Consider the following 21,171-nt stretch of genomic DNA (forward strand, 5'->3'; position numbering starts at 1 on the left):
TGGTAATATTGAGATTGAGGTAACGCTCTACGAAGCGAATTTGCCGATTGTCCCTTTCCAAAGGTCGATGTGCAATATTTATCGCCGGGTGCTGTACAATAATTGGACAATTAAATAGATATAAAATAAAATAGTTTGGTAGACGTATTTGGCTTATATTTGTACAAATACAATAAAATTTATATTATGTTTGGTTTATTTAGGCTTCACTTGAACATGTCCATAGTATCTTAAGTTAAAGTTACATTAATGTAAGTGTATAAGATAATAAGTAATATGTTAAATAAGTTAGTTTATTAAATTGTATATATATACGTAAAATTATATCACTTTCACTTATATTCTATCACAATCGTCTCTTTTTAAGTAACCGCCCTTAAAATACACAAATATATAAATAATCGATTAGAGATTTCTCCTCTCTAAGAATATCTGTTGTCATCTTTGGTATATCACCGATGCTCATATATATTCTTATTGAAAGTTTTTCATTCAATTTTACGTAATTGTTTCAAGTTATTACTTAGTTTTTATTTCAACACCACTTACACTACAATCTCAGAGATTCTTGAAAGGTTCCGTGCTCAATAGTGTCAAATTTGATCATCGGGTGATGACGTGGCTTTCACAATGTGGATAAATATCCAACATCTGTATTCTCCGCTAGGAAGTAGCCACGCCCTCCAGCTGTTCCTCACGAGGATCTGGAGCTTCATCAAGCTTCTCCGCTTCATCTATCCTCTCAGGTAGCGGCGAGTGGCTGGTGTCGGGTAGTAAAAGCGCCAGCATAGCTGGACCTAACGCCACCAAGGCGAACAATATACTGGGCAGACCTGACATGTATTGGTCCTGAAAAAAATTAAATATTAAATTTATCATCTTAAATAGAGTAATTGATTTGTAATTATTAAATTTGGCTTTTCTTCTTGGGATGTATACTGCTGTATTTAGACCCATATTTAATTACTTCTAAAATCATTTCTTTTCTTTTTCTGTGGTTTTTTATTCAAGAATCTTAAGTCATCTGGAAACTATCTGTGCTGTGACGTGTTCACTGTCACTTCAATCTGAGAGGCTATACTGATAATTATTTTTTTTATAGTGGCCACACACTTCTAATCTAAAGCCGCTGAAACCTTGTACCACCTTTGTTTTCTTCTTATTTTCAGCTGGTGGATGCCCACTGCAATGGCCTCAGAGATCGCCACGATGACCGGTTCTAAAATGACCGCAATCAGCGACTTCCGTGACCTTGGCTACGTGTCAAGTCCATCTAGTGAGGGGCTTACCCAGGACACGTCTACCTGCTCGTGGTACTGCAACCTTTCTGCTCTAGAGCCATCAGTTGCACGAGCGACATGCCCCACCCATTGTTGTTTTATGTCATTAATTTTTTATGTCATAATTATGCATGTTTTCCATTTATTAGTCTAATACAGTGATTCCCAAAGTGGTCTATATCGACCCCTAGGGGTCTATGGCAACCTGCAAGGGGTCTACGTCAGCGAAAAAAATTTGGGAGTCCATGAAATGAAAATGGGGGTCCACGATAGTGGATCTCAACACATACACTGATAGTACCTATTTACTTACATCATACTATCTTATAATATCAAAACATTAACATTATTTATAAAAGTACCTAAGAAGTGAAAAAATTATTATATATGTTTATAAAATTGTGTAAGTTGTAGGATGTTGGACATCATTAGCCGAGGAGATTTAAGATTAACCCTTATAAAATTGACGCCCAAATGTTGATAATTTATTATTAAAGCATCAGGTTCATTCTTCTTACTATAAATATTGACTTAACTTATGGCTTTTGTTATTTTATTTACAGTTTATTTTATGTTTATTTAATATTACGTATATTTTACATAACAGATACGAAATTTTATTTTGAGTGGTTTTAATTTAAATTCAATTAATAAATGTATAAATTAACATGTGTTTTTACTTATGTTTTTAACACTAAATTTCACTACAGTTAGAAAATTACAGGAAATCAATATCAGGTAAGTAGGGGGTCTACCCAACATGGAAAAAAATGGCAAGGGGTCTACGACACAAAAAAGTTTGGGGTACTCTGGTCTAATAGATGGTATTTAGCATGATGGTATAACTTCTTTTATTTAAATTCATCTCTAAAGTCATGCGTAACATTATATTTATAATTAGTTTTATATAAATTTCGTATCTAGTATATTTATAATACTTTTATAGTTTAAGCAATATTTGATACAAAATATTCTATGATTTCGTTCTAAATTTAAATTAACTATAACTATTAAATACTATTTTCAATATTATTATGTAAAGTTAAAAAATTGTAATATTTTCTTTGTATGGTATCTAAAATTAATGTTATACAGGATGATTGTTTACATGTTTATAACTTTAGCACCTAATTTCAATTATGTTGTACCAATTGACCACTCTGAAACTCTTTTAGAGACCAATAACAGACAGTAACAGACAGCTTATCAATAATTAATTTAAATACATAGTGATCCAAAGATTAATAAAGTTTTTTATTATATTTTCATAAGGAAACTATCGAATTTATATGGGATGTACCATATATAAATTGTTAGCAAATGATTTATACATTCATCCTTTTAAAATTTTTACATTTATAACCAAACATCCTGTATATATGAGAGTGGGGAAAACATTTGATCTTACCAAGAGTGGGGCTTGTGGTGCAAGCACAGAGCCTAAACGTCCAACTGTGTTGGCGATATTGGTGAGTGAGTTTCGCGACGTGGTGGGGAACACTTCCATCGTCACCACCAGCATCGAGAAGATTCCATAGCTGCTGCACATCTTTCCAGCCAAATAAAACATTATGGACGCCCACCACATTGCTGTGAAATTAAATATCAAATTTAATGATTTTTTTTAAGCAACCCTACGACAGTAAAGGGATCTAAAAGTAATAGATAATACAGGCTGGAGATATATTGCTTTAAACATCGCATCAAAAAAGGTTTTAGTTTGAAACTCTTTTCACGAGATTATAAATAAAAGAACGCTATCAAAGAGGCACCTAATTTGGCACTTAACTCTAGATATTAAGAAATTTGAATCTTTAGTGTTATTGTCATGTTTAAATATATAAACAAATAAGTTTAATGCAAAAAACTAGACTACACCAAATACACTAGAAATAGTAGATAATATATACAGATATAGATAGATAATAGAATTTTAATTAAAAATAAGTTATTTTGTGAGAATCATGAAGTTAGGTTGTCTCAAAAGAAAGTATATATTCGTTTGACTTTTTTTTGTTTGAATCGCAAACCTTTCCTAGCTATATATACAGTAGATTATTCAAATAACATTGATCCATTAGAAACAAATGTCACACCCTTTAAATAAGAAAAAAATTTCTCAGTCTAACTAAAAATCATTAAAATTGGTGTTCAAAAAAACTTGATTGGACTCCTTTGGAATTTATCATGAAGGCAGGTTGATTTTCTATGTCATATAAACTGTCTTTACTTGTATAATAATAGACAATCATATCAAAATGGCGACTATCTCGGAAATCGCATGTCAAGCTGTCAAAATTTTGCTGCTCTGTTATATGCTTTTTTTCCACGACTATAACACCTTGCAAATTAGAGTAGAGTCAAAAATTAAACAGATTAAAAATTAAATAAATAATATTTTGTCGATAGATAGGTGTTCTGTAAAAAGTTTTTAATTTTATCTTTATATTTAAAAATTGTATTAAACACTAGGTCAATTGACGACATAGTTTAGATCACCGGAATTCGCTTGAAAATACTTCAATTTGTGCATATTAATGTTCAATAAACATAATACTAAATTACAAAATATAAACTTTCTTTTGAGACAGTTAATTTTATAGTATATCTTACATTTAGGCACAAAAGCTGATGCCATGAAAAATATCGCACACAGACAGTACGCGACGCAGATCGGAGCCTTTCTCCCGAATCTCGTCAGGGTAAGCGCCGTTATAATCCGAGTGGGCACGGCCACCAGCATCATAGCGGAGTAATTCAGGTACTTGTTCCCGGAGATGTTCGTAGAGTTAATAATAGCACCGCTGTACACGAACATGCAGCAGAAAAATATGACCGAGATCAACGCAATGCGGAGAACGATCTTCCTGGAGCGAAGAATAGAAAATATCGGCGGAGGTTCCTCTGAACGTGGCGCCACCTTCTGAAAATAAAACATTTATTGATGTTAACATTACCTTATACAGTACGATAGTAATAAGATAGTCACAATACAGGTAGATCGAAGCGACAGTGAAGTGAAATCCAAGGAGAAAGTTGAAGTAGTGAAGCATCAGGTAAGTAGACTCTCTGCGGAGACTGTTCGATCAGAGTGAAGCGAACTCTACAGAGACAGTTTGTAAGAAAATGACCAATATTTAGCCACTTCCGCACATGCATGTGCGGAAGTGCCTAAATATTTGTCCTTTTCTTACTTAAGCTACGTTACGTTAAAAGTAACAAATATTAAAAATTTCTTTATCCGAAACTAAAACGTTTATGCCCTAAACATGGTACGGGAGAACGTAAGATTATCAAAAAGTTGGAACATTAAAATCAAAAGTTAATAAATTATGGCACCATGCAAGTAGACTATCTGTAAAGACAATTCGATTGGCAAAGCAAAAATGAAGTGAACTCTATAAAGACAGTTCAATTGACGAAGCATCAAGCAAGTAGTTTCAATGGAGACTGTTCGATCAGAGTGAAGCGAACTCTACAGAGACAGTTTGATCGGCGATGCACTATGCAAGTAGACTATCTGTGAAGACAATTCGATTGGCAAAGCAAAAATAAAGTGAACTCTATAAAGACAGTTTATTTGACGAAGCATCAAGCAAGTAGTTTTTATGGAAACTTCGATCTGAGTGAAGTGGACTCTACGAAGATAGTTAAATTGGCGAAGCACCATGCAAGTAGACTATCTGTGAAGACAATTCGATTGGCAAAGCAAAAATAAAGTGAACTCTATAAAGACAGTTTATTTGACGAAGCATCAAGCAAGTAGTTTTTATGGAAACTTCGATCTGAGTGAAGTGGACTCTACGAAGATAGTTAAATTGGCGAAGCACCATGCAAGTAGACTATCTGTGAAGACAATTCGATTGGCAAAGCAAAAATGAAATAGACTCTATAAAGACAGTTCAATTGACGAAGCATCAAGCAAGTAGTTTCTATGGAAACTTCGATCTGAGTGAAGTGGACTCTACGGAGATAGTTGAATTGGCGAAGCACCATGCAAGTAGACTATCTGTGAAGACAATTCGATTGGCAAAGCAAAAATGAAATAGACTCTATAAAGACAGTTCAATTGACGAAGCATCAAGCAAGTAGTTTCTATGGAAACTTCGATCTGAGTGAAGTGGACTCTACGGAGATAGTTGAATTGGCGAAGCACCATGCAAGTAGACTATCTGTGAAGACAATTCGATTGGCAAAGCAAAAATGAAGTGAACTCTATAAAGACAGTTCAATTGACGAAGCATCAAGCAAGTAGTTTCTATGGAAACTTCGATCAGAGTGAAGTGGACTCTACGGAGATAGTTGAATTGGCGAAGCACCATGCAAGTAGACTATACGTGAAGACAAATCGATTGGCAAAGCAAAAATGAAATAAACTCTATAAAGACAGTTCATTTGACAAAGCATCAAGCAAGTAGTTTCTATGGAAACTTCGATCAGAGTGAAGTGGACTCTACGGAGATAGTTGAATTGGCGAAGCACCATGCAAGTAGACTATACGTGAAGACAAATCGATTGGCAAAGCAAAAATGAAATAAACTCTATAAAGACAGTTCATTTGACGAAGCATCAAGCAAGTAGTTTCTATGGAAACTTCGATCTGAGTGAAGTGGACTCTACGGAGATAGTTGAATTGGCGAAGCACCATGCAAGTAGACTATACGTGAAGACAAATCGATTGGCAAAGCAAAAATGAAATAAACTCTATAAAGACAGTTCATTTGACGAAGCATCAAGCAAGTAGTTTCTATGGAAACTTCGATCTGAGTGAAGTGGACTCTACGGAGATAGTTGAATTGGCAAAGCACCATGCAAGTAGACTATACGTGAAGACAAATCGATTGGCAAAGCAAAAATGAAATAAACTCTATAAAGACAGTTCATTTGACGAAGCATCAAGCAAGTAGTTTCTATGGAAACTTCAATCAGAGTGAAGTGGACTCTACAGACACAGTTTGATCGGCGAAGCACCATGCAAGTAGACTATCTGTGAAGACAATTCGATTGGCAAAACAAAAATGAAGTGAACTCTATAAAGACAGTTCAATTGACGAAGCATCAAATAAGTAGTTTCTATGGAGACTGTTCGATCAGAGTGAAGTGGACTCTACAGAGACAGTATGATCGGCGAAGCACCATGCAAGTAGACTATTTGTGAAGACAATTCGATTGGCAAAACTAAAATGAAGTGAACTCTATAAAGACAGTTCAATTGACGAAGCATCAAATAAGTAGTTTCTATGGAGACTGTTCGATCAGAGTGAAGTGGACTCTACAGAGACAGTATGATCGGCGAAGCACCATGCAAGTAGACTATTTGTGAAGACAATTCGATTGGCAAAACAAAAATGAAGTGAAATCTATAAAGACAGTTCAATTGACGAAGCATCAAGCAAGTTGTTTCTATGGAAACTTCAATCAGAGTGAAGTGGACTCTACAGACACAGTTTGATCGGCGAAGCACCATGCAAGTAAACTATCTGTGAAGACAATTCGATTGGCAAAGCAAAAATGAAGTGAACTCTATAAAGAAAGTTCAATCTATTGAACTGTTAAGACTGTTCGTTAAGCGAAGGGTAAGTGAAATGGACAATCTAAGAAGAGAATCCGATCAAACTCTTCACAGAGACAGTTAGATTGGCAAAGCGACAATGCAACTAGCATAAAAATACCAGAGTGACCTATCAATAGTACGAATGCCTCCAAGTGATTTACGTACCACCGTTTGGCAAAAATAATATTATAAATATGGTATTTGAATAAATACAATATTACCTATTAATTTGAAGGTAGTTATTTGTCACTTGTTCTACTACATACGTAGAATTAAAAACTATAGCCTTACCTGATCAGCTTTGCTTCTTTCTTCAGTAATGTTCGTAAGCATAGCCTTTGCTTTATTAGATAGAGTGATATTGTTTATCTTTGCAACCTTATTCAGCACCCTGACAGCCTCATCTTTCTTGTTATGAGCCAGGAGCCATCGCACACCTTCATCCACGAGGAATATATAGAACACAACCACCAGAAGTGGTGCATAGATTGCTCTCATCATGTATCTCCAGTAAGGTATCTTCCACGCTATAAGACCGAAGAATGCGCCTCCGAAGTTCGAGAGGATGTCTGATATGCATGAGTACACTACCCTGCTGTTCTGGCTGACGGTTTCTAGAGCTGGAAAAGTTAGGGCTATTAGTAAGACCTGGGTATGAGCATTGGTACTATAAGAGTAAGGAGATTTAGGAGACTGTCTGTCGGAATTAAAAGTAAAACACGGGTGGAGAAAACAAACTGAATTTTATTCGCCGAGACCGTGTATGGAATCAGGCGTTACCTTGCGGAAGTCCATCCTAAATAAGAAAATGACCAATATTTAGCCACTTCCGCACATGCAGTAGTAGTCGTGCAAACAAAGTGGAAGTTGTCACTCTGTGTTTGGCACTAATCGGTGTAACATAACTCCTGAAGATGCCCCGTGGAGGGGTGAAACACGTGTTGAGTGATTTGGCGGTGACAGTTGTGTGATTCGCATTGTTTGCCGCATACGCATTTATCAGCAGGCTGGCGGGCGGTGCACTTTGTTGCACGACTAGCACTGCATGTGCGGAAGTGGCTAAATATTGGTCATTTTCTTACTTAAGCTACGTTACGTTAAAAATAAGAAATATGAAAAATTTATTTATCCGAAACTGAAATGTTTATGCCCTAAACATGGTACGAGAGAACGTAAGATTATCAAAAAGTTGGAAAATTAAAATCAAAAGTTAATAAATTATTTAATATGTAAATTAAACTTTGTATTTAAAATGTATTAACGTATATCATTTTAAAATGTAAAAAGTAACGTGGTAAGTCAATTATAAATAAATATTCTATTATTCTTTGGATCGCTATTTTCATAATGACAAACACATGTAAATTATTTAAAAAAATCGGTAACATAAAAGTACCTTGGCTTATTATCAACTTATTCTTTTCTTCGTACTTAACCTTTGGTAAAGCCGTCTTAAAACTCCTACTTATCATGAGCAATAGTTTTCCAATCATTACTTTATGTAATTCATAAAATTAATAAACATATTTACATACTTTTAAATTGTAATTTGATTATTGGAATATGGCGTAAAAAAAAATTAATCTTCAAGCTATAATGGCACTGTGAATATTAAAACATGTTGATATTACTTACATAAGACCAAAGAAGCATTTCCGTAACCCAAAGCAGTCTCCAAGAATTCCATCACCAATAACATCCAGTAGTTGACGGAGTAGGATTTGAGGATCCCGGCCGCGCCCACCATTAGCGGAGTTGCCACTATGATAACTTTTCTTCCATATCTAAGGGAAATACAGTAAATATATATATATATATATATATATATATATATATATACATATATATACCTATATTGCTTACCATTCGCAAGTTACTTGTTTTTGCGGTGAAGAAACCGGAAGAAACTCTTCAGCAATACATATTTTTATAAAGTTTAACAATACAGATTTAAATAATAAAATTTACACTATATCATCTATTTAGCGACATCACTACCAAGGATTCTTGTCATTTAAAGAATTTTGTAAATGTTAGTCCAATAATATTTTTTGGGAACTTATTAAAAATCTGATTCCGTTTATAACAAATGAATTAGAAACTTTTTGCTGTCAATACTTCGGTATAGACAGTTTTTCACGGTACCTCGTAAATACACTATGCACATCCCTTATTTTTTAAATTAATTATAGTTATTGTATACGTACAAAATATTAATTTTAGAAACATACCTGTCCGAAATAACACCGGATATAATAAAAGAAAACACGAGTCCAAGGTTATGCACGGTGCCGATAAGAGTTCTCTTCCACTGCTGGCAGCCCAGGTTGAACTGAAACAGAGAATATAACCTTATTTCATAAATTTATTATAATGGTAGTACAGAGGCTTCGAAGTCAAAGTTATCTAGCATTTCTGGTAACATATTTGAGAAAGTGTTATAAATAAATTTGCATTTTCACTGAGAGAAATATTAAAGATATTCAAATATTGACTTTTAATTCTCAATACGTATATGCAATAAATTTATTAAAGGTAGTTTTATTTTTGGATTAAATGGCAACACTACTCGACCCTGTCACTCTTTTGTGACAACTTCCGGTGAAAGGAATGAGAGTGGAGGGGTTGAAATAGCGTTTTGATTATTGAGTCGGGAGCTCGGTCACTCGTTCGATAACCATCGAAGTGATAAGTTGTCTAGTGTAAACTATGCTAATTGGCCTATAATAGTTTCAAAAGTGTATTAATAATATTTACTGCGCTGTTAATTTGAGTTTTTCTGATATATATGAAAATGTATTCCTGTAATATATACGCTACAATTAACAAAAGAAAAACCTAGTTCTGTGTACAATTATTTCAGCAAAATAAGTAAAAAAATGCAGAAATCAGATTAATCAGTAAACATGAACATAATATTATAAACATTCAGAAAAAACTGCGGAAATAAAACTGTATTTTTTAGAGCAGTACAGTTGTACAATAACAAGATACCCTTCACTTTGGAGGAAGGGCAGGGTCGTATGGAATGGGTGGTTGTATTCGGTAACTTAGGAAGATCAGCCGGATTTCCTACGGAAACAGCTGCTCCTCCAGCATCCTCGCTATACCATAGCAATACAAGACCAGCACGCTATAGTCCTTCTCGGGTTTAAGTTCTGTTTACCTAAGATTCAAGTAGAAAAATTACCAATATATAGCTACTTCCGCCAATGCAGTAGTTGTCGTGCAATAAATTACACAACTCGATACGGATCTCAACACATACACCGATTGTACCTATTTACTTACATCATACTATCTTATAATATCAAAACATTTATATTATTTATAAAAGTACCTATGAAGTAAAAAAATTATTATATATGTTTATAAAATTGTGTAAGTTGAAGGATGTTGCTATTAGCTATGTGGTCGCAATACATTTTGAACTTGTAAAAACCTGGGAGTCGCAGTCTCGTGTTTATTTAATGTTACGTATATTTTATATATACTTTTTTTTTATTTTGAGTAGTTTTAATTTAAATTCAATTAATAAATTAACATGTGTTTTTAACACTAAACTTCACTACAGTTAGAAATTTATAGGAAATCAATATCAGGTAAGTAGGGGGTCTACCCAACACGGAAAAACATGTCTACAACACGGAAAAACATGTCTAAGGGGTCTACGACACAAAAAAGTTTGGGAAACTCTGCTGTAAATTATTTCAGATAAAAAAGCACTCACTGGAAATAACATATTCGCTACCAGACAAATTTAACATAAATTGTACATGCAATATTGTATTATTTAAAGTAAATAGTACCAGGAGATCTGAGGCATTTCATTCCAACAAAGTTGAAAAGTAATGTAATCTTGTATAATTCAAACAAACTGCGCAATGTATTGATTGAAATAAAATCTATAGGCCCTTATACTTAATTGATATCAGTAAAAAAAGTTTCAGCTTCCTGTGTTGACGTTATAAAAACATCAGAATGGTATGGGCTACTAATTAAAACAGCCATGGTTTTTCTTTCGCCCCATTTTCCATTGAACGACTTCCAAGTTTTTTTATACCAGAAATCAACGAATAAAGCAAAGGTTACATCTGTAATCAATTGATGCTTCCTTCAATACTAACAACAAAGCTTTAAACGTATTGACGTTGCCTATTGAGGCAATTATTAATTTCTAATCTACATTATAATGGGGTTTTTAAAACATAAGTCAAATCTAAGACTGATAAGTGATTTCAAAAAGATGTTGTAACATGTCAAATTTAACGAAGAAATGTATTTAAAACTAAAAATGTCCATATCGAATCTTTTTTTCGAATTCAGATATGAATTGCCCTCATTTAACACCATTGTATCTTTTATTGTTTAAATATATAGAGATATTAATTTGGATCAATGAAACTCTAAAACTAAAATAGATGACGAGATAAACAAAATAGATGAAGTAATTAAAGAAATAGATAACGCGGTGAATAAAGCAGGTTTTATAATGCACAAAATAGATAACCTGATAAACAAAATAAATGAAATAGTTATTAAATAGTTGAAGTAATTAAAGAAATAGATGAAGCGGTGAATAAAATAGGTGCGGTAATGAACAAAATAGGTAACCTGATAAACAAAATATAGAATATGAATATGAAACAGGTAACAAAATAGATGAAGTGATCACTGAAATATATGAGGCAGTAAACGAAACGGGTGTCATAATGAACAAAATAGATAACTTGAAAAACAAAATATTTGGAATAGTTAACAAAATAGATGACTTTATTCTTAGAAAAGATAATGTGATTATCAGAATAGATGACCCGACGAACAAAATAGGTGAACGAACAAAATAGATAACTTAAAAAACAAAATATATGGAATTGCTAACAAATGACTGAATTATCAGAATAAATGATGTAATTAACAAAATAGATGATGACATTAACGAACTAGCTGTGCTCATTCAGTAAAATGTGATTGTAAATTTGAATTGTTTTATCTACATTCGTAGAGGAAGTCGTAGTAGACGTATTTCCAACAATATGTTTTACAAATAAATTGTCAAATCTTACGCTTTGTACTACAACGAAAAGGTAAATGATTTCAGTATCAGTGGTTTAGATTTTAAATTTAAAAAAAGAGTTTCCGTTGAAAAATCAAATTAAAATGTCCAACGTTTAAATCGTCCCATGAGTAGTTTATACATAAATACACACATTAATACACGACACGCCATCAATAATGCATGCGTAAATACCGTAATTCTTACTAATCTACTAGCAATTTGCTCTTGTGTGCGACAATTTTACAACCATGGACTTGTTCGACCTTGAACTTGTGTCAATGTTAGCGCATTCCATGTATGTATATTTCCCGTTTGTAATAACATAAAATATAATGTTTTTTATCACGGAAAATACAGATGACCTTATAAGATAGTCAAAAGGATCTGGATACTTCCAACCGATTATATTGGAAATCAATATAGAAGTAGAAATTCTAGCAATGGAGGTCGTACGGATGGATGATGATGTTGATAGAAACTATAAAACATATAATCTTCTTTTTAGCTGATGGATGCCATGATGTAAGAAAAGGACCAATATTTAGCCACTTCCACACAAGCAGTGGTAGTCGTGCTTCTGTGAACTTAAACCTTCTTATATGGCCTGTCGTAAAAGACTATCAGATAAATTTGTCAATAAGAAAAGGACCAATATTTCGCCGAGGACCAATATTTAGAGTTATGTTACACCGATTACTGCCAAACACAGAGTCTAATCGGTGTAACATAACTCCTGAAGATGCCCCGTGGAGGGGTGAAACACGTGTTGAGTGATTTGATGGTGGCAGTTGTGTGATTCGCATTGTTTGCCGCATACGCATTAATCAGCGGGCTGGCGGGCGGTACACTTTGTTGCACGACTATCACTGCATGTGCGGAAGTGGCTTTATATTGGTCCTTTTCTTACTTAGGATGGACTTCCGCAAGGTAACGCCTGATTCCATTAAATACTGATGGATGCCTACTGCAAGGCACTGGCTTCCTACAAAAATCGCCGTGATGACTGGTCTTACTCCTGCGATCTTACCCACGCCATGTCTGCTGGTTCGTGATCGCACTCGACAGCCTTTCGGCTCCAATAGCCATCAGTTGCAAGAGCGATGTGCCCCAACTACTGCTAATTCAAACGAGCGATTCTTCGAGCTAAGTCGGTGATCTTGATTCTTTTGCGGATTTTTTCATTTGTGATTCAATCTCGCTGCGAAACTCCCAACATAGCTTTCACCGTTGCTCTCCGGACGACCTTCTTATAAGGCTTTCTAACGTTTAGTTACTATCTAATGGATTCAGGCGTTATTTTGCGCAAGTCCATCCTCAGTGAGAAAAGGACTAATATATAGCTACTTCCACTCTATGTTTGATACTTATCGGTGTAATATTACTCCTGAGGATGCCCCGTGGAGTAGTGAAACACGTGTTGAGTGATTTAACGGCGGTAGTTGTGTAATTCGCATTGTTTGCCGCATGCGCATTTATCAGCGGGCTAGCGGGCGGTGCACTTTATTGCACAACTACTGCTGCATGGCGAAAGTAGCTATATATTAGTCCTTTTCTTGTTTAGTAACTAAATAAATTGTAATCCCACCTCCGCTGTGATACTGTTGTAGTCTTCATATACTATTTTCTCGCATGGAACCGTCTTCTTCCCATCGAACAGGAGCGGAGAACAGCTTCCATTATCCATCTTCAAGGAACTCCAAGTGCTTTCATCATAGGAACTGTTATTGCTTGGTCTTTGGCAGGTTTCAGACTTATTCGTCAGCACTGAAGTTACCCAGGAGGCGTTGAACCTGGAGTCAATCCGGTCACACTCCGGTACATAACACCTGGAAGATTAATGATTTTTTTTTAAAAAGAGCTTACATTAAAAATACAAAAGAAACAACACATTACTCGTTTTTAGGTAGTTCTATATGGACTAGATATATAATTAATAATTAATACTGTTGATACTGGAGTCGAAGGTGTTTGACTAATGTGTGTTGCCGGTGATGAAATACGGATCCTAGACGTGGTTACTTACGACAGGCCTTAAAGTAAAAGGCGAAAGATTTGTACGTTTTGAAGGGAAACCAGACCGGCGATGCTGAGTGGGTCATCGGCGTGGAGGGCCGTGGCCTCTTTTTGTGAGACCGTCATGGTCCAGAAAGAGGCAGCCGAACGGGATCGGCAGAGGACAGATCCCGCTCGGAGACGACGCCGTCAGCGCAGAGACGTGCCTCGCGACGGCCCTCCGAGGAATGGTGCTCCCCTACCATGAACGGGGCCTTCGGAGTCGCGGGAGTTTAGGGTGGGGGCCCTAAATTCCCATTAGCTTCGGCGACTCTGAGGCGGATGATAGTTCGACGTGGTCCCGAACCATCGTGATAGTACCACGAGGGTTTCGGGGGTAGCGTATCCACGCATACCCCGGGACGGGCTATCGAAAAATAGCGAGGCGCAAGGGAAGACCGCGTGGCGATCCCTGACCGGGAGATACCGCGGTCCCCCGTTTAGCGCAGAGGGCGACCACCGGGGGGGGTTTTAGTGGGTAGGAATCCCACATACCCCTGTCCTCCCCCCAGAGGCAGGGCATCTTGAATACCAGAAGATTTCAGGGTGTGGGTGGGGTATATCGCTCATTCAACTGATGACTGCTGAAGCAAGGTTGTCGAGTGCTGGTAGGCCCACTACTTAGTGGATAGACAACATAGTTTAGATCGTGGGAAGTCGTTGCATGCAGGTAGCGGACCTATGGCGCTCCAGGTCACTATGGTGATCTTTGTGGGAGGTCTATGCCTTGCAGTGGGCGTCCATCAGCTAAGAAGAAGAATTAGGAAGTCTACCCTCAACTCGTCCTATTGTTTAAAACTTCCAAGATACGCGCCATCGGACATTTCACACATCGGTGGGCTTATGTGTTACCGCTGATATATATTATATCGTCAATTGTTTAACATAATACCAATGTGTGTTACAGGTGATGATTTACGGCATACTCGTAGAAACGAGGTGATGTCTCTGTGAGATATGGATAGAATCACGAACGAGGAGACGAATGTAACTAACAGACATAGCCTGGAGGGTAAGCAAGTTGAAGAAGCATTGAGAAGGTCACATAGCGAGGAAAATAGATAGCCGCTGGAGCCTTAAGGTTTAGGAGGGGAGACAGAACGATGAATGAAGAAAGTCCAATTGCAAGATAGGTGACCAGGTCCTCGGAAGATGCCACTCAAGATACACACACAAGAGTGAGGCCGCTGCACAGCTGTGAACATCCTACGCTTGAAATGATGATTAGAAAATAATAAATATTTTAATATATTTATATATTTCTCGCTATCGCTTGTTATTATTAAGCGAACGTAATAAATATTTCATTAAATGCGTCTAACATTGCTAATGAATTATTAACGGTGCGATTCTATGAAAAACCAGGACACGTCATGGATTCCATGAGAATTTAAAATATAGTGTTATAAAAGGTCGGCCAGAAACTTAACAGTTGCTTTTTTAAATGAAATTTATTAATTTTTCACGTATACATTATAATATCAAGCATGTAAATGAGTCAACAAACTAAATTCCACACATTTATACCAACTAAAAACATTTCAATGTTATAGTAAGAATTATTTAATAATGTACTTTTAATTTTAGACAAAACGAAAAGTCTGAGATATCTCGTGTAAATTTATTATATACACGTACACTACTACCTATGAATTAAAAACCAAATCAAAATGAAAACAATTCCATATTTAAGAGTATTTAAAAAAAGAACAGGAAATGTGACTTTACTAACTGCGTCATTTCTTACCGTTCACAATTATGTTGTAGAAAATGGCGGATTGTTTAAACTGTAAATGCATTGCACTCATGTACGCATTTACAATGAAATGTCTAAGCATCTATTATCTAGTAATAAATAAGCATTTATAGAGAAGAATCATTAATAACCAACAATCAATTGTAAAATCATTTAACCCTTTCGTTACTAGCGCCGGAATTAGCCGGCATTCATCTTGTAATGTGGGCTTCTGTGTAGATTCCTGTTTTAAGATTTATCACAGCCAAATAAATTACTAATAATTATCCTATCTTCTATTTTAAACGGTTTTATTAAGTTCGATCCGTACGGAATTTGTTTATTTGGGTCAAAATTAGAAATTGAAATTTAAGCACCTTCCCGTTGTCAGATTGATCTGAAATTTGGTACACACATTTAATTTATATGACAATACAATATAATAAAATCAATAACATTATAAATATAAGATGGCCGCCGATAGAAAATGGCGGATTACATATTTTTCCTTAACCCCCTCAATATGGGTATCAAATGAAAGGGCTATACTAGTAAAACACGATGATTATGTCAAAATTTAAAATTCAAGATGGACGCCGTTCCAATATGGCGGACTAGGTACATATTTTTCCACAACCACCACAATATGTGTATCAAGAAACCGTTAAACTTAAAAGTTTTTTTGAATGTATTTATTTAATTAATATACCGGTAAAATCTTCAAACACGAATGAGAAAATTCGAACATCACCTTACCGCCATGCAATGTGCACATTTCACAGCGCTTATGCCCGGTACAGAAGCGTCACTTTGGTGAAACGGACTATGGTAATGAAAGGGTTGAATGCAAGCTTAAGACGTCTTTTACATTAAACATGTATTGTGTCTAAGTCTGTTGTTTATATTATCTGTGACATGAGTTCTATATCACAGATTCTGTCAAAGTAAGTCGGGTACTCCATTCTAATTACATTAATCTTTAAATAATCTGTTTAAAGAGGTCAATATTTGTCTCACAACATATAATAATATTTTGTAAGTAAATATATATAGGACTTCCATAGTGTATTTACAAGGCACCGTAAAAAACTGTCTGCATCAAAGTTTCGCTTGGGCAGCGACTTGAAATAAAATAATGTAGCAACTAATATGTAATTGAGTATTCCAAATTGTATTGTTAATATATATAAATTTTAGCTGTATTTACCCATAAGAGAAACTTGTGTAAGAAAAATTGTAAAAAATTATAAAACGCTGTCGTGCCTCGCAGCTAAGAGAAGAAAGATCCGTATCAAATAGCGGCAACCCTCTCCCAACTGTCTGCGTTTAGTTTAAGCGAAAAATAAATATTGTAAAAAAAAATACTAGCGATACCAATTAGAATTAAAAAAAAGTATCGACAGCAAAAAGTCTCTAATTTATTTGTAAAACAAGATCAGATTTTTTATTAACATTCCGCTAAATTATTAGACTACCATTAACAAAATTCAAAACGCATATGAAAAATAAATTGATGGAAAAAGCTTATTATTCAATAAACAAATATTTAAATGACAAGAATCCTTGGCAGTGTGATGTCACGATATCAGATTTTTTAATAATATTCTGCAAAATATTATTGGGCTACCATTATCAAAATTAAAAACGTATTTTAAAAATAAATTCACAAATTTTCAATAAACGAATATTTAAATAACAAGAATCCTTGGCAGCGATGTCGCCTGATTGTTTTGATTTCATTTAGGCTATATCTGATAAAGTGTATATGTATAAATCTGTATTAAACTTTATTAAAGTATGTGTTGTTGTGTAGTTTCTTCCTGCTTCTTCTACACAATTACAACACTGCGACGCACAGTGATGTAAAAAATAAATAGATAAGTTAATGATCTATAAGAGTTCTGTTAAGATTTCAAATTTTAATGAAACTTTTAACTATATTAGAACCGTTACATGGTTGCTTTAACACGTTCACTGCGGCTTGAGGCCGATTCAGCCTCATGGTAGACTTTGCACTGGTGCGGCGCGTAAAACTCGTGTTTTCTCTCTAGTGCGGCGGCTGTTTACACTCAACCGTATGAGGTATGACAAAGACAAATATAGCTTTCTTTATGTCTGCGAAGCATTGACTCAATATTGTTAAAAAAAAATGATTGAAACATGAGGCAGAAAAGGCCTCAACCGCACTACTAGGAAGTTCAGCTTGAGACTGATTCGACCACAGCCGCACCAGCTGAAAGTTCTTCAAAATTGGGCCCGCAGTGAACGTGTTAACACTGTAATATACAATCTCATATTTCAATGTTAAATTTTAAATTTAAACAAAATAGGTTAAGCAAAGGGTTAGATGGATAAGTTAGATACCTGTAAGACACTTCAGATGCTGTGAAGACGTAGTTAAAGTTGCACATGTTGAGGAAGGAGTCCCGGAAGGCGAGGAGGAATAGCAGCAGGACCTGGTACTTGCCGAAGCTGCCCAGTTCGCTCAGGATTCCCTCGAGGTTAAACTGACCGTCGCTGCCGCTTTCCTCAACCATCTACGATAATTAAACTTATTGTTAATGCAAATAATTAATGAGCAGGTCCACATAAGAATTGCTCGTGTGGCTCTCGTGCAACTGATGGCCGTTGGAAAAATTTTCTTGAAGTGAGACTAGGAGCAAGTTGACGCGCCGTCAATAGGCCTTCCATTGGATGGATATATGACACAATAAAGGTCGCGGAAAATCGCTTCATGCAGTGTAAGAATGGCCGTTGGGGGAGTTCTTGCTTTCCAGTAGGAAAGTTCAGAATTGGCTCCTAAATAAAGTATGATGATCAAACTCTATCAAATCTTCAAACCACACCAATAAAGGTCATACAAATCAATAGCATCATCATAATTATCATCATATCAGCTTATAGATGCCCACTGCAAGGTAGAGATTCGGACTCGATCCGACCACGCTTGGGAGTCGAAGTGACTGTCCGGCCAGTTTTTCTTTGATCATAAGTATTCCGATTTACTTGGATCTATATTCCATAAAAATTAGCATCTATGCCTTTGTTTTTAAATTTCCGTTAAATTTTTCCAAAAAAAATCTTTTGCTTAAGTTTTTGCATTTTAATCTATTTACTAACTTATATCGTAATTAAAACTAAGTTGAAGTTATCTAATTATTATGATTTTTTCTTTTAATCATTAGTGTTTTGTTTGTTTTTAATAGTATCCTAACATTGTCTAGTTTCTAAAATTACAGTTCGTGTGAACACTTCCTAATCCCGACTCCATATTGCTAACCTCAGGTTATGCGCTAGTGTCTGTGCGGTTGCCGTATTCGCCACATCGATGAACCTTGCGATCGCATCTTGAGTCTCGTCCGTGCAATACACGCACGTGTAGGTCGTGATATTACACTGCTATACAGCCCGAGGGTTTCTATTGTTCGACCGACAATGATGACTGCATTACTCTTTCTTATTTTTCATCACTCTTTAGCAACTGAGTCTCGTGAACGGTGAGTTTTATTGAACCTGCCTATGTATCGAAGCCTTCGCTAATGAGAACTTTCCAGAGTAAGTATTGCACCATCTTCTTGGATGAATATATGCCCTAATATTTTTAAGTTGTCAAGAAAGGCGAGTTGACATTTCGATGCTTTTGTTCTGGTTTTAATCTAGCAGATGAATTTTATTATAAAAAAGAGCATGTTCTATATGCTAATTTTGACATCGAATAAAATACAAGAGAAGATATCCAGTTTCTCGAGGCACGAAAAATAATCGGCGGTCTTGACTTAGTTACATATGATAGTTGCAAATAGAAGGTTGCGAAAAAAAATACGATATTCAGGTGACCTTGAAAGTTAAGGGAAACATAGTAATTTTAATTGTATATTGATATTCACAACAGTAAATACTGCACAATTCAGTAAATATAATAAGATATAGCGGCTAGAGTGATACCTTCCGAGTTTTGCGACTTTAGCGAGGTTTATACTAAAGGCCCTTCATGCGGACTCTGCAAAAAACCATGGTAACACATATATAAGATATGTATATATATATATATATATATATATGTGATTATCTAAAAATATTTTAATGATGTTATTGTTGAGGCTTGCTCAACGAATCCGCTGGCTTGGTCACTTGGAGCGAATGGGATCGGATCGGAGCGTGAAGGTAGCGTACCTGGAAAAACCGAGGGGTCGAAGACCAGTGGGTAGACCCAGGTATCCCTGGATCGATCGCGTTGAGGCAGACTTGCGCGAATTGAATGTCAGCCAATGGCAAACGATGGCGCAAGATAGAGGAAAGTGGAAGTCTCTCGCTTCTGGAGGCCAAGACCCACTTTGGGTCACTGAGCTAGCGGAGTATTTGTAGTAGGAGATGTTATTGGAATTAAATGTAGTTGATACTCTAATGAAGCTAGCTTTTGTCGGACTCTACGAAACTGTAGAGCAACTGTTGAGTTTTGCCGCCGACTCTTCAACAGAACTGCCTTCCGAGCCGGCGGTAGCTTCTTGTAGGGCTAACAATGCCGACAATTTTTTATATATTTGACAATTTGTACCAGCCTATTTAGATGAAGAATATTTTGATTTTATGTAGCCCAGTGAATTGGCAATTTGAAATGGCAGAAAGCAAGCTTTTGTGGCCATGTGATTCTAGACTGAAGCCTTTGGACTAACAAACGCATAGAAGGACATCCGACCACAAGGTAAAAATCCATATAAAGTAGAAATCTATGGAAGAAGATGTTGATACTACATTGTAAATATAATCGCTTATAAAAATTCGTCCCTATTTCTGTTGGTAATGACTTCACTTATTTTATTCTCGTTTTAATTCTAGAAGTTTCCTGATACTTTTTAAAATGCTCTTGCGGAAACAAACGAAGATGAATGCGCAAAAATTTGCAAGTTTGACAGTTCACTATGAACTTCGCGCGTTTGACGTTTCAAACGCTGCAAATGTATATAGTCGTTCCACATGTGCATGGGTCAATATTTATCTATGATAAAATTCATTCAACGAATAAAGTGATCACTTTGAAATATATTAAATCATTGTTCCAATTGGAATAAGACGATAACTTTTGGCTGTAAAAAGTCTGTCAGAAATGCCAATATTAATTAAAAGAAATAATTATTTCGCTAATAATTGCATCTTCGTGGTTACGTGCATTACAATATTAACAGGGTGTTTTTAATCTTACTAACCTTTCCATTTGAATCCTTTTTCAACATCGCTTTCACTTGTTCTTAATTGCACCAACTATCTTGATCGCATTATTCCTCAAATCTGAAACGATAATTTTGATTGTTAAGATTCCATTGATTATTAATAAGTACTCAAGAGTAATGCTGTATTACAATTACACATATGAACAGTAAATGTAAATGAATATAAGATCTTTAGACTAGCTTTGAGATTTGAGATAGAGTTTAGATGTATATTTATATATCTTCAATATAAGAGATTTTTACCTATATTCTGACTCACTTGA

General features: G+C 35.5%; 1 protein-coding gene across 1 annotated transcript; it reads right to left on the reverse strand.

The window, feature by feature from the left end:
* Positions 1 to 352: 352 nt before the first annotated feature.
* LOC137918374 (organic cation transporter protein-like) lies at positions 353 to 20,959 on the reverse strand. The gene is made up of 9 exons (XM_068761156.1): positions 20,885 to 20,959; positions 18,045 to 18,217; positions 13,479 to 13,719; positions 9,066 to 9,166; positions 8,470 to 8,618; positions 7,126 to 7,454; positions 3,894 to 4,203; positions 2,689 to 2,870; positions 353 to 849 (listed from the first exon to the last, which is right to left on the reverse strand). The coding sequence occupies exons 1-9, from the start codon at positions 20,909 to 20,911 to the stop codon at positions 664 to 666; spliced, it is 1,698 nt and encodes a 565-aa protein (XP_068617257.1). The 5' UTR covers positions 20,912 to 20,959; the 3' UTR covers positions 353 to 663.
* Between the last annotated feature and the right edge of the window lie 212 nt (positions 20,960 to 21,171).

Source organism: Battus philenor, unplaced genomic scaffold (assembly GCF_028537555.1).
Source record: "Battus philenor isolate CCGP_79_NKW_IND1 unplaced genomic scaffold, ilBatPhil1.0.hap1 SCAF_14, whole genome shotgun sequence".
In the NCBI taxonomy this organism is placed as follows: domain Eukaryota; kingdom Metazoa; phylum Arthropoda; class Insecta; order Lepidoptera; family Papilionidae; genus Battus; species Battus philenor.